This window comes from Toxorhynchites rutilus, chromosome 3 (assembly GCF_029784135.1).
Source record: "Toxorhynchites rutilus septentrionalis strain SRP chromosome 3, ASM2978413v1, whole genome shotgun sequence".
NCBI classification, from domain to species: domain Eukaryota; kingdom Metazoa; phylum Arthropoda; class Insecta; order Diptera; family Culicidae; genus Toxorhynchites; species Toxorhynchites rutilus.
In genome coordinates, this window is record NC_073746.1 from 180,332,762 (window position 1) to 180,347,875 (window position 15,114).

The window sequence follows — 15,114 nt, forward strand, 5'->3', positions numbered from 1 at the left end:
CACTCGAATGTTAGACTCAAACATTTGACTCGATGAATCGACAAATGTTGTGACGAATGTGCTGCTACACGGTGAATGTTCGATTCAATGCCAAACAATCGGCGAGTATTTGGATCGAATGTTTATTGTTTTTATTTACCACCAAACACGTTTGGAAACTGGATGACGATGCGAGTATTGAAATTGCTGCCGTAGCAATTGTACTTAGTGATCCCCGATAATCGTTCGATTAATCGATTAATCGAATACTTCCTACAGGAATCGATTATTAATCGAACGAATACTGCGCAACCAATAATCGAAGCGAACGAATAATTTTCGTCGATTAATCGATCCAAACCCAGAGAAAAAACGAACGGCCGCTGCAGTTTCATCCTGAACTTCAATCATTATCTTTGACGCTCTACTGAACTCGTCAAGGAAGCTCAATGCCGTCAACGCGAATTGAGCTTCGTTTACGAGTTAAGGTGAGCGTAAAAGGTAATAATTGATTATCAGACGGAATGAACAGTTTTTTGATTCTAGATGGCTTTCTAGCAAATGAGAAATATAGGTCTATCTAATTATTCCTTTCAGTGTGACGATTAATCGATTAATTATTTGGGGCGATTAATCGTATCGAATAACAAACTGCTGAAAAGTATTCGATTAGCTGATGAACGATTAATTTCAAAAATCCGGGATCACTAGATGCGTTAGATCATGCTAATCTAATAGCGAATTCGTTTTTGTTCAGTTTCAACCCCAGTGCCGCACTAACTGCTGTCAAAACGTTTTTTTATTCACTCAGTTTCGCACTCAGTGTCGCACTAGTTCGCCCCGAAAGCTGTTAGTTTCGCACTGAGATGTTTCACGGGTTGGCACTCGGGTTCACCAATTCAACTATACTGAACTGACAAGTTCCGAATATTGTTTTGGAAAATCTAAAAATAAAGACTATGAAAATGGAAAACCTGCTGCTTTTGCTTTTGTATTATTGGAATAGTAATCCAATTCGGATTCTGATTTTGAAGAGTAGAGTAGACGGCATTAAGCTACGTGTGCTTTCATTGGGAGGTGAAAATAATGATGGATATTCAGGTGGAATAAATTTCAAAATCAAAATTATGAATGAAAATTTACTTTAACGTATCGAATATTTATTTTATGTGATTAAATAAAAGTTTTTTTCCGATATCGCAGAATATTGAACGAAAACTGTGTCTAATGATGGTTTTATATTATAATAGTAATTATTTGTGGAACAAACAGGAAATGCATCGACAAATGGTTAACTGAGTGTCAGAACTACATGTGTTAGGTAATCAAACAATATTAAGTAAAAATTTTCATTCAAACTTTTATATGTTTACACTGCACTTGGCCCTTCTGATCTGATGGAGAACAATTTACCTCCCAAGCACTAATATCACCACCAGACGTCGACACTGTACATTTGCCGTCGTAAATATAAACAAATCAGACTATATAACGCACACCAACAAACCACCGCATTCGTGAAACCGAAAACGTTTTTTTATTACAGTCAGTTTGGCACTGACTCAGTTTTAAAAACGAATTCGCTATAAGACATGCTAATGAAGTCGTAAGAAAAAGGCATAATTGGCGATCTAACGTACAAATCTACACCTAGGCGGCGCTGCGGTGAATGTGATGATGGTTTTAAATTTTGCCATGTGAGTTTATGGAAGGTTTGTAGTTCTTTCCATAAATTACAATGTTATAATCATAAAAGATTATTTGACTGCGATGAATTTGGAAGAAATTTAATTCTGCGCAATTTTATACATAACATGTTATTTTCTTACCTCTTTCAGCAGTGAAAACTGTATAAATATTGACAATGGATGAATCAGATAAGGAAATTCGAGAGCACAATCAAAAACAAGTAAAAAAATGCATGGTTCCTGCATGTGAGAACCACCTTGGAAATACCGGAAGTAAGATATACGTGATTTGTTTTTGAGTTTTAGGTTACATTATCATCATTTTCTTAGTTCAAAAACAAAATCCAGATGTCTCACCGATCGTTTACGTTTAGCGTTAGATCGCCAATTCAATAGGGCTCTTGCTACACATACATGTAGAGCATCTGTTGGGAAACATCATTTGTTTACATTCGTAGCTTCTATGTAGCAGAGGCGGATTCATTATCAATCGACGTTCTTGTAGATGATTTAAATATAGTTGCGATCTCTCTATTAGCGCGAAATATTTCATAGAACTAACATTGACTTTGTGAAACAGTTAGGCAAGCTATTTACCGTACAAGAGCTTTTGTGTGACGCGTATTGCTTAACTTACTAGCACCTATTTCGCGACGTTCATTGAGCGACTTTCCCACTAGATTTGAATCGAAAAAATAACAGGAAAGGCTGATAATCCTGTTCGGACCTAGATTCAAGACACAGAGGCTCGAGTTCACGTTCAAATGCTTCCTTGTATTTTCCATGAATTAGCTAATTGAAGGATTTCCTTCGTTTCCGATCAATTTTTTTCATAACCATATCTCACTTCTCCGCAGAGCATTCAGGTACCCGAAAATCATATCTGAGAGTTGGTTGATCTTTCTGGCTGAATATGTTCTTAATTTCAATATAATCATCTGCTTTTTTGGCAAAACTAACCACCGATTAAGGATATCTACACACGAATATTCATTATAGTTTACTTCTTCACGAGAGCAGCATTTCAGGGAAAAAAGCACAAAGTAAATGAGAGCACACTTCACCTAATCCGGCCATACAATCGCAATGTGCAATTTGCATTGTTTCTGTGAAACATTTTGAATAATCAATCTGCTTCCATTGATATGGATCATAGCTATAACACAAATTTCTATTTTTCTCCGTGTATATAGCTTTGACGCTAAAAGTAAATATTTTTATGTAAAGAGACATATACTCGCATGTTATTAATATAGTGTAGTGCGTAATTTCTATGACTATTTCGCTAAAATAATTATTTAAACAAAGCTCACCGGCCGTATCTGAGCAGCAGGCAACCACCCAGAAGCAGTAGCTTGAGGTGCTGGTGAAACACTTCTTTCCGGCGAAAGAAGTGAAAAACTTCTTTTCGTACTCATAATGAAAGACGAAACGTACTTGATGCTAGAATTCAACGAATGGCAGGGGACCGGGTACTTTACGTTCCCCAGGTAAGCGATGACGTCGAATATATCATTCACATCAAGTTCTCGAAGAAGATCCTTCTCTGACAGACGTGAAGGGAATGTCCAAGCCGCTCTTCTCTCGAGTCATATGGTGAACGGGGAGATATATAGTAAGAAGTGCTTGCCGGAGTTGGGAATGTGATGTGGTCTTTATGCCGAACCTGGGATCAGCCCATTATGCCAAAAGATCACTGGATGATGGATCGACTGGAGATAAACATTGTCGTGAAGACCACCAACCTTCGCAACCCGATAGAAAACTTTTGGGCGAATGGCCAAAATGGAGAGATCGACAACCACCAAAGCCACGAAAAGGTAAAATAACACGCCGATATACATATTTTCATCGGCCATGGTTGAGGTTCCGGCCAACTTTCGTAAGACCGCCCAGCGCTTCTTTTACGATACTTCATCAAACAACTCTGCCTCTTCCTGTCGAGTATACGTTAAGCCCTGACCGAGCGAGGGGACCAAAGATGAACTTTTCGTCTGACTCACGTTGGCCCCTGCGGATCAATAGAGGACTTATTAAAATCATTTTCCAATTTTGTTGCTGTCGCTTCCAGTTGACACTCTCTAAAGAAAAAGCCCAATGTCGGTGCGATGAAACCAGCTCAACGTATTAATCTTTGGATGCATTAGAAGCGCTCTTGAACAGTCTGCCAAATAAAAGTTTTTTTTGAGTTCCATCCATTTAAGAAAATCAACATGATCAAATTGTGATATTGAAATATATTGATATCGCGGAACATTTTCGTTTCTTTTGCCAAATGCAGGACGTTTCGCGGGACGGAATCTTACGCGGGACATTTTGTTGAAATGCAGAACTGTCCCGCGTAACGCGGGACGTCTGGTCAGTTTTTTGCTTCTTGAGTTTCAACATCAGGAGCAATTTATTGGAAAACCTTTTTGCGACTGATTTGCGATTTAAATTTCATTACCGTATCACCAGAAGAAATTTAATTAAAAAGATAATTTGTTTCTGAAAACAAGACTCTAATATTATGTTCAAGAAACATCGCACTCTATCGCACTTCATTACGCATCTAAACTTATGCAATGTAATATTGAATTTATATACAATCTACTACGCACGATTATGAAAAATAGCTCAAAATAAGAATTAGACTCAGAAATGTTTGAAATATGAGGAAACACGAGATAGTTCAGTCAATCCACTAAAATTCTTAGATAAAAAAAACAATATTCGAGCACTAATTAAAATTTAAAAATTCTTTTGAAATGTTGAGCAGAAATTTATCAAATTTTGGGTTCCGCTGGATCACCGTGTGAGCGCACAACTAATCAATTTACTCACGAGACGCTACTAAAGGCTGTTTTAGTGAATAGAGAGCAGACACTCTGTTCAAGTCAGAGGCCAATTACTTGTTCGATACTGGTACAAGTTACTTGAACAGATTGTCTGTTCTCTGTTCACTGGATACTTCAACTAAAGCGCTGACTGGCATCGTCTAAATCAGCCTTAAATGAACATCATTACTGCTAATATCATCGTGTTTGAAACTTTGTAAAGCGGTCCTTACACGATTAAATGAATGGGTAAAAATTGTACATACGTGCTGATTATACGATTGACTTTGTCAATATTTTTTAACACGTTTTAAGGAAAAAAAACGCTAATTATTTGAACGTGATTAAACGTTATTGTTGTGCTCCAGCACAAATGTGAAATTTTTACTAAAAGGTTTGATAATAAAAGTAATACTTTATTATGTTAGAACCAAATGCATAACCAAATATGTTTTGTTATTTTTACATTGTGGAAGATTCAATAAATTGTATGGAAAAAAATTGGATAAATTGCGAAAAGATAGAGCATCAATTTGTTTATATGATATATTTAGTACTTGCTTCATTTACAAACTATTCTCATAATCTACAATTCATGATATGGGAATCACGTGTCACTGAGGTGCATAATAGTTGTTTCGCGGGGCAGGTGGGGCTGTAGGATAGTAATTGTTGGTATGAGGGTGTGAATAATGTTGCCACGGCTGCGTTGGTTGAATCGGGCCACCAGGAGGCGCTGCAGCATTGTAAGAGTTTCCACCTGCATGAGGTGGAACCGGGTGACCTTGATGCATTGGGTAGATTGGGTAATTTCCATAGTTACTGTGCGATGTATCCGTAGTAATGTGCTTCGGTATAGGGTTTGCCTCTACTTCAACAGTGGTTGGAACAGATACAGCTGTCTGTAATGGACACGTTCTCGCATTATTTAACTATTCTAAGTATATACACCTATGAGATCTATGAAATTACCTTTGCAGGTGCATTGTTGACAGTTGGAGAATTTTTCGTTATTACAGGTGAAATATTAGCTCGCTTCATCGGAGGAGACGATTTGCTCGGAGGTAATTGCGGTGGACTATCCGGCGGGGTTTCGTTATTCGGTTGTTGATATAAATCTAAAACCTGATGGCAAATATCCTCCAATATTTCCATTGTTACATCCTGGGCGAACATGTCCCACCATTTCAAATGCTCCGGTTGTTTGCCTATCCAATCGACGACAGTAAACTTACTCAACTTACTGGCAAGATAAATCAATGCAACAGCAATAATCTCTGGCTCCCATTGGAGTGATACAGTTGTACTCAGTGAATCGTTCACAAAATTCCAAGCCATCTGGACCATTTTTTGAAGTTTGGTGCTGTCTCCTTTAAGGCACTTTGCATATTTGACCAAAAACGAGTACGGATGTTCAACTTGTAGGTCAAACTTGATTGTTTGTAAAAGGATTCGCTCCAGTGTCATAACTTCTTCCTTAGGATCATCACCAAACGACAAAATTTTTTGATCCGTCAATAACGATCGAGCGGTTTTGATTATATCTTTGCACTTCTTTGGAGTTTCTTCTACCTTACCAGCGAGAAACAAGCAACAGCAAGCCGTTACATATCTAGGAAACGTTTTGAAGGAGTGGAACATATAGAAACGATGAAAATAAACAACACCGGTGGCAACGGTGTTATGCCCTAATCCCATCGAAGTTCCAGTTTGCATTATGAACCGTGCACCTTCTTTTCGATAGCGGCGCTCCGTTTCAAAGTCAATCCCATCTTTTATTGAAGGGGTGTTCCGAAGGTCTTTCTTCTCGTAATACCAGTTTGGCATTTTGCTCCTGAGTTTACGATATTTTCGACTTGTTCTCAACTCCTCTTGTGATTTTCTCCGGTTATGCGTAGGTTCGGTACGAAAGTATAACGTATTCAATATATTTTTCAATCGAGCGAGCCTCTATTGATATATGGTAAACTATATAAGCAACAAATATAATACCGAAATAAACAAACCGGTGACAGCTCATTGTCAAATTTCTATGATGAATCCCCTGCAGCAGAATATTATACCGATTCAAGGTCGATTCTTATTCAACGTAAGCGCAACGAAGACAACGACAGCGAATAATCACAGCAACGTTGCCAACAATCACATTTGCAACGATTACTATTACTTAAGCGGCCCTTACACGATCATTCGTATTGACATTAGTTTAAAAGAATGACATTAAAATGATTATGTAATTCCACAAAGTTTGAATGATTGGCAATAATGACGAAAATTTGGATATTCTGATATCGGTTCTTCATTACTGAGATAGGACAGGGAACGTTCATTTTGTCAATAACGATTGATAAAGTAAGGTGTGCTTAGTTCATTTTAGGACAACAAAGTACGGAGGAGACTAGAAGCGTTTTGAACGAGTGAAGCCAGCATAAGCCATTCGAACAACTATGCAAAAGAAGACGAACAGAAACATCCGCTCAGAAAAAGTGTAGTAGGCTAGAAAAACATTAGTAGAAAGAAGGGATGGGTGAGCGCTCGCGATCCGCTCATTTGAGCCGATTCGTCAGATTGGCGTATAATCCACGATTCTTTACAATGAACCGCGGTTCAAAAAAGAGCCGCTTTTCAAAAGAGTCTTGGCTCAAAACAAAAGCCGCTTTTCGGAAGGCTCAAAAAAAGCCGCTTTTTGAAAGAGTCTCAGCTCAAAAAGAGCTGCATTTTGAAAGAGTCTCGGCTCAAAAAAGAGCCGCGGTTCAAAAGAGTCTCGGCTCAAAAAAGACCCGCGGTTCAAAAAAGAGCCACTCAAATGAGCCGGCTCGTTTCAATGAAAGAGCGGCTCTGGGCCGCTCACTGAAATGAACCGTTTTGCCCACCTCTAGTACAGTATACAATTACAACTGTCAAACATCCCTACCAGATGTTATATATATTTTAGTCGATAACATAAGTAAATTTGAATGTTGTCATATCTGTAGACTTGTGAGAAAAGCGCGTATTAACCATTTTTATTGTTGCCATATTATTGCCTTATGGCAACAATAAAAATTGTTAATACGCGCTTGATATAATTGATATAAGTCTAATACGTGCATTTTCGTTGTGAAAATGTAGCCGATATTGGGCTTACGAAGCATGGTTCTGCTTGACATATATGTTTATTAGTACGGTAGAAAATGACTATAGATTGGTAGTACTTACCAAAAAAATTAGTTATATTTACTAGCTATTTCTCTCAGTGTATGGATGATTCACAGAAAATAGATCGTCAATCCCGTGGCCGAGTGGTTAGCGTCATAACTAACATGCCGGGTGTTCGGGTTCGATTCCCGTTCTGGTTGGGGGAATTTTTCGTCAAAGAAATTTCCTCCGACTTGCACTGTGATCACGCGTATTCTAGAGCTTGCCACTCAGAATGCATTGCAAGGCGTGTCATTTGGCATAGAAATCTCAACTAAGTACTAATAAAAATGACGCAAGTAATACTACGTTGAGACGGCGAAGTTCCTCTAGGAACGTTAGTGCCATTAAAGAAGAAGAAGAGATCGTCAATCAATATTACCGATGTTTCGACACTATTAGCGAATTCGTTTTTAAAACTGAGTCAGTGCCAAACTGACTCTGTAATAAAAAAACGTTTTCAGTTTCACGAATGCGGTGGCTTGTTGGTGTGCGTTGTATAGTCTGATTTGTTTATATTTGCGACGACAAATGTACGGTGTCGACGTCTGGTGGCGATATTAGTGCTTTGGAGGTAAATTATTCTCTATCAGATCAGCAGGGCCAAGTGCAGTGTAAAAATATAAAAGTTTGAATGAAAATTTTTACTTCATATTGTTTGATTACCTAACACATGTAGTTCTGACACTCACTTAATAATTTGTCGATGCATTTCCTGTTTGTTCCACAAATAATTACTATTCTAATATAAAATCATCATTAGACACAGTTTTCGTTCAATATGTTTCCGCGATATGGAAAAAACCTCTTATTTCATCACATAAAATAAATATTCGATACGTTTAAGTAAATTTTCATTCATAATTTTGATTTTGAAAGCAGGTTTATTCCACCTGAATATCCATCATTATTTTCGCCTCCCAATGAAAGCACACGTAGCTGATGCCGTCTACACGAATATACTCTCCAAAATCAGAATCCGAATTGGATTACGATTCCAATAATACAAAAGCAAAATCAGCAGGTTTTCCATTTTCATAGTCTTTATTTTTAGATTTTCCAAAACAATACTCGGAACTTGACAGTTCAGTATAGTTGTATTGGTGAACCCGAGTGCCAACCCGGGAAACATCTCAGTGCGAAACTAACAGCTTTCGGGGCGAACCACTGCGACACTGAGTGCGAAACTGAGTGAATAAAAAAAACGTTTTGACAGCAGTTATTGCGACACTGGGGTTGAAACTAAACAAAAACGAATTCGCTATATGAATTACCTTTTATCTGGGTCATGCGGAGTCAATGAAGTATTTTTTAAAAGTTCCTTTTGCTTGAAGAAAAGATTATCATGGAACTTTTCCCCTTCATACTATCTGTCAAATGTTTCTCTGATCAAAGACACAAACGTTTTCGTAACTCGGACTTAGTTTATTTACGTTTGTGTCCGAAGTAGAATTTTACTCGAGAAAGTGTGGAATAAGTGCAATGTAAAGTATTGTTATCAAAGGCAAAATAAATCAAAATAATAAAAATGAACGAACTACTACGAACTAATTGAAGTAAGTGCAATGGTTGAAATATTCTATACCATCGATGGGGGTGAGAATGGGTCATGGGAGTGACATTGGGTCAAAAACAGAAAAATGGTGAATTATCAAGCAATAACACAGTTAATTATTATACTTTGGAAGCTGTGAAAACATGTCCCCTATTAAACGGTTCACAGCTTTCGAATGTACTCGCAATATTTGCAAAATTGCAAAAAATTAATTTACTTTTGCAGGAATAATTAAAAAAATACATTGTTGCAGTTCAACCGAAAAGGGAACCTGGTGAAACTTTGAAACGCTCTCCAACAATTAGGCCGATTATCGAGCTAGAGGATTGCGCCCATCACCAACACGTAGCGCAGATTGTTTTACCGCTATATTCATAACTACGCGGATTTCATTCGGGAATATTTTAATACAAGGAGTGGCGACAACATCGCAAGATCTGAGTGTAAAATCCCGAAAAGCTTTGCGAAACTCTACCTAATACTTATGACAGACATACAGCTGTACTAGCGTTGTACTTCAAAAATTGTATGTCTGTCACCATGTACAGCGCTAGAACCATGCAAGCAACTCGGTACAATCGCTGTACCTGTACCGACCTGTTTTACCGCTGTACATGGCTACAGTAATACTGTGCGCAGCGCCACAAATGGTTAGTGGTGGGTAGCATGAACAAGCAGAATCAAATCACTTGATAAACGTTCTTTTCATTGACTTTCTGTTAAGTTAATAACTCAGATTGGAAACTTTTTTGTTGTGTTTGATAGTTTAGACACTAAATAAAAACCTTTTTCATTGAAATATGTGGTGGAAATTGGAAAAATATCTGATTGTCAGTTTGACATACGGTACAATGTACAACCAAAGTATGTCTGTCATGGTACGATGGTACCTGTACAACGCTGTACACGTACAACGCAAGTACAGCTGTATGTCTGTCCCTGGTATAACGGTCCGGGAAAAAGTTAAAACAACAAAATGTTGTGCCAAACAAATTCTAGAGCTTGCCACTCAGAATGCATTGCAAGGCGTGTCATTTGGCAATACCGAAACTTCCCAAGTTGGAATGAAGCCTCGAACTGAACGTGCTGAGAATAGGCCGAAGCAAGTACCTCCCGGTTTACGTGGTCATGCTACCAACCAGGGGTCCTCAGCACTTCCCGGAACAACAACGAACACGTCTGTTCCATTTTCGCGGTCGAAGCAACAGCCACTACCTGGCCTGCTTGCGCTTTCAGACCTTGTGGATAACATTTTAATTGCTTTAAATATAAATGATCCTCTTAAAAGCATAGTATTATGTTTGCTTCCGGTTGTGAGAACATTTTTGAAAGAAAAATGTGGCTTTTTAGCAGCGTTCATTTCCCTCGATGCCTAATTCAGCGCAAGAGGTCAAGGATTTGACCACTGTCATACAGTGGAATTGCAGAAGCATCATCCCTAAACTAGACCAATTTGAATTTTTAGTTCACAGTTCTAACTGTGATGTATTTTCTCTCTGTGAAACATGGCTTTGTTCAGCCGACGAGCTGAATTTTCACGATTTCAACATTATTCGCCTAGATCGTAACGACTCGTTTGGTGGCGTACTATTGGGGATCAAAAAACGTCACTCCTTCTATAGAGTCACTATCCCATCGATTACAGGCATTGAAGTTGTCGCTTGCCAGATACAAATCAATGGCAAAGAACTCTGCATTGCTTCGATATATATTCCTCCCAGGACTACTGCAGGCCGCCATCAGTTCTTTGATATTATCGAGGCATTGCCGGAGCCGCGGTTAATCTTAGGTGACTTCAACTCCCATGGAACAGCATGGGGGTCACTCTACGATGACAACCGTGCCACGTTGATTTATGATCTGTGCGACAACTTCAACATGACAGTTTTAAATACTGGGGAAGCAACTAGGATAGCCAACCCTCCTGCACGGTCAAGCATGTTAGACATATCTCTCTGCTCTTCTTCATTATCCCTGGATTGCACATGGAAGGTAATCCAAGATCCCCACGGTAGTGATCACCTACCAATAATTTTATCGATCGCCAATGAATCAAAATCTAGTGAGTCAGTCGATATTGCGTATGACCTCACGAAGAATATTGACTGGAGAAAATTTGCAGAATTAATATCTGAAGCAATCATTTCGATGCATGAACTTCCTCCCCTTGAAGAGTATAATTTTATATCAAGTTTGATTTACGATAGCGCACTTCAAGCTCAAAAGAAACGTGTTCCTGCTACCACTTTCCGACGTCGTCCTCCATCACTTTGGTGGGACAGGGAGTGTTCAAAGGTCTACCTTGAAAAATCATCCGCTTTCAAAAAATTCAGGAAAACTGGATTAGTGGAATGGTTTCGAAAGTACCAAGCTCTAGAAGCCAAACTAAAAGGTCTGATTAAAGCAAAAAAGCGTGGATATTGGCGGAAATTCGTCAATGGTTTGTCAAGGGAGACCGCTATGAGTTCTCTTTGGAATACGGCTAGGAGAATGCGTGGCTGGAACCATACCAATGAAAGTGAGGAATACTCTGACCGTTGGATTTTCAAATTTGCAAGGAAGGTTTGTCCCGATTCAGTTCCTGCACAAAGCGTCGTACGCGATAATCCGCTCCAATGCGATTATGAGAATTTTTCGATGGTAGAATTCTCAATTGCCCTCCTCTCATGTAACAATTCAGCTCCGGGGTCGGACAAGATTAAATTCAACTTGTTGAAGAATCTTCCCGACTTGGCAAAACAGCGTTTGCTGAACTTGTTCAACAAGTTTCTGGAGCTGAATATAGTCCCACATGACTGGAGACAAGTGAGAGTGATAGCCATACGAAAACCCAACAAGCCGGCTTGCGATCATAACTCGTATAGGCCGATTGCAATGTTATCCTGTATTCGCAAATTGTTAGAGAAAATGATTCTACTTCGTTTGGACAAGTGGGTCGAAACGAACAATTTGCTGTCAAATACGCAGTTTGGCTTCCGCCGAGGTAAAGGGACAAATGATTGTCTCGCGCTGCTATCTTCTGAAATCCAAATCGCATTTGCTCGCAAAGAACAAATGGCTTCCGTTTTTCTCGATATCAAAGGGGCATTTGATTCAGTTTCCATGGAAATTCTCTCAGAGAAGCTTCATAATCGTGGACTTTCACCAATTCTCAACAATTTCCTGTACAATTTACTGTCAGAAAAGCACATGATTTTCTCTCATGGCAGCTCGAAATCTTCTCGTTACAGTTTTATGGGCCTACCACAAGGCTCCTGCCTAAGCCCCCTCTTGTACAGTTTTTACGTCAATGATATGGATGATTGTCTAACTAGAGACTGCACGCTGAGACAACTTGCAGACGATGGAGTTATTTCCATCACGGGTACTAATCCCGTCGCTCTGCAAAAGTCGTTGCAAGATACCCTGAACAATCTGTTCACGTGGGCCCTCAAGCTGGGTATCGAATTCGCTACGGAGAAAACTGAAATGGTCGTTTTTTCTAGGAAGCACGAACCCGCCCAATTCCAGCTTTACCTATCCGGCAAAACGATCCAACACTCTATGTTTGTCAAATACCTGGGTGTATATTTTGATTCTAAATGTACCTGGGGAAGACACATTGCGTATTTGAAACAGAAATGCCAGCAAAGAATCAATTTTCTCCAAACAATAACCGGAACATGGTGGGGTGCCCATCCAGGAGACCTCATTCAGTTGTACAAAACAACGATATTATCAGTGTTAGAATATGGCAGTTTTTGCTTCCGATCAGCTGCCAGGATTCATATTCTCAAGCTGGAGAGAATACAATATCGTTGCTTGCGTATAGCCATGGGGTGTTTGCATTCGACACATACGATGAGTCTCGAAGTTTTGGCAGGAGTACCCCCGCTTACTCTTCGGTTCACAGAATTATCCTACAGATTTCTCATCCGTTGCAAGATCATGAATCCATTGGTGATTGATAACTTCGAAAATCTACTACAACTGACTCCTCAGTCAAGTTTTATGTCTTTATACCATGAGTACCTTACCCACGACGTGCACCCTTCACCAGGCATCTCCAACCAAGTTTGCTTCCCATACTTTTGCAATTCCTCTGTCATTTTTGATCTGTCCATGCGACAAAAAATCCATGGAATACCAGATCACCTACGCTCCAATGTTATTCCGTCGATATTTTCGGAAAAATATGGGAAAGTTGGATCTGATAAAATGTACTTTACTGACGGTTCATACATAAACGGGTCCACTGGCTTCGGCATCTTCAATGAAAATTCCAGTGCCTCTTTTAAACTCAAAGATCCTTGTTCCGTGTATGTCGCAGAAATGGGTGCGATATACTATGCTCTAGGGATCATTGAAACACTGCCCATCGACCATTATTTTATTTTTTTCAGACAGTCTCAGCTCAATAGATGCAATCCGCTCAATGAAAGTTGATAAACGCTCATCTTATTTCCTAACAAGAATAAGACATCTATTGAGTGTTTTGGTCGAAAAATTATTCAAGATTACCTTAGCATGGGTTCCCTCTTATTGCTCGATTCCGGGGAATGAGAAAGCGGACTCGCTAGCTAAGGTGGGCGCTTCAGAAGGCACACTTTTTGAAAGGCAAATTGCCTATAATGAATTTTTTCACATTCCTCGTCAGGACACACTCGTTAGTTGGCAGCGCATGTGGAGTGAAGATGAGTTCGGTCGTTGGTTACACACGATTATCCCTAAGGTCTCGACGAGTGCATGGTTCAAGGGATTGAATGTAGGTCGTGATTTCATTCGCGTGATATCTCGGCTTATGTCCAATCACTACAACCTAAACGCGCATCTCTATCGCATTGGGCTCGCAGCAAACAATCTTTGTGATTGTGGCGATGGCTACCACGACATCGAGCATGTTGTCTGGTCGTGTATCCGGTTCCATGCTGCTCGCTCTCAGCTCTCTAGAGCACTGAGAGCACAAGGCAGACAATCGGATATCCCCGTCCGGGATATCTTAGGTAGCCGGGATCCTGATCTTCTGCTTCATCTATACCTGTTCCTCAGAAACGCCGATGTCAACGTTTAATGATGTTTCCTTTGTTGTGTCCCCGTTTCATATCCCTCCTATCCAATCGATAAACTTTTACTTAGTCGCGGCAATACATACACACACTCTTTACAGATGCACGGGCCGAAGGTTGTGCAGTCCACTGATCATTCAACAAGAGCCAAAGGTTGTACCGCTCATGACAACTCTACACGAGATGATGATTGCGCCGGCTAGTGACCATTCTATCTTGGATTCCTCGAGTCGAGAAAGACGCACCACGCTAGATATGGGGTACAGACTAGGGGGGCGTTGGTGATTAATGGTCAGCTGCATCCCAATAGGAAGTATCCCGTATCAGGCACACGTACAGAGCATCGAAGACTGCAACATACCAATTATGAGAACACTTGTAATACTAACCTCGAGCCAACCGCGAGTAATCAGTTACATATTACTAACATAGTTGTAAGACAAAAATTGTCAAAATATTGGACTCCCGGCCCCGTCAGGCTAACGCCACATGTGCCTTAATAAAAAATATATTTTGGAAAAAAAAAAAAAAATGTGCCAAATATCAAAAATAGTTTTTCAATTTGTATGAAACAATTCTGATCGGTACATTCAGAATATTCTAATTACAGATTGCACGGAATGTGATGAAAGAAATCTCAGTATAGAAAGTTGAAATTCAATTAGCTTAGCAAGCAGTTCGAAGTTCCACAGCGCCTCAGTGAAGTGTTCAATGAAGACCAGATTCAGATGGTACGATACCCAAAGTATGTTTATTTAAGTATTATTCATTGATCCTCAAATGGAATAAATGTTGTAATCGTTTTTTTTTTGTTTTAATGAAAAAAAATATTTTTTTTATAATGTCCGAAAAAC

General features: G+C 39.4%; 1 protein-coding gene across 1 annotated transcript; it reads right to left on the reverse strand.

Annotated features, from left to right (window-relative positions):
- Nucleotides 1–5,023: 5,023 nt before the first annotated feature.
- LOC129779632 (cyclin-K) lies at nucleotides 5,024–6,486 on the reverse strand. Its single transcript, XM_055787219.1, has 2 exons — nucleotides 5,456–6,486; nucleotides 5,024–5,385 (listed from the first exon to the last, which is right to left on the reverse strand). Exons 1-2 carry the CDS (start codon nucleotides 6,308–6,310, stop codon nucleotides 5,098–5,100), a joined length of 1,143 nt encoding a protein of 380 aa, XP_055643194.1. The 5' UTR covers nucleotides 6,311–6,486; the 3' UTR covers nucleotides 5,024–5,097.
- Between the last annotated feature and the right edge of the window lie 8,628 nt (nucleotides 6,487–15,114).

What these genes read in the sequence shown, in the direction of transcription:
- LOC129779632 (XM_055787219.1), bottom strand. Translation starts at nt 6,310, where the DNA reads ATGCCAAACTGGTATTACGAGAAGAAAGACCTTCGGAACACCCCTTCA. An exon ending in TCAACAATGCACCTGCAAAG is followed by an intron (nt 5,386 to 5,455) that starts GTAATTTCATAG and finishes TGTCCATTACAG; the next exon opens with ACAGCTGTATCTGTTCCAAC.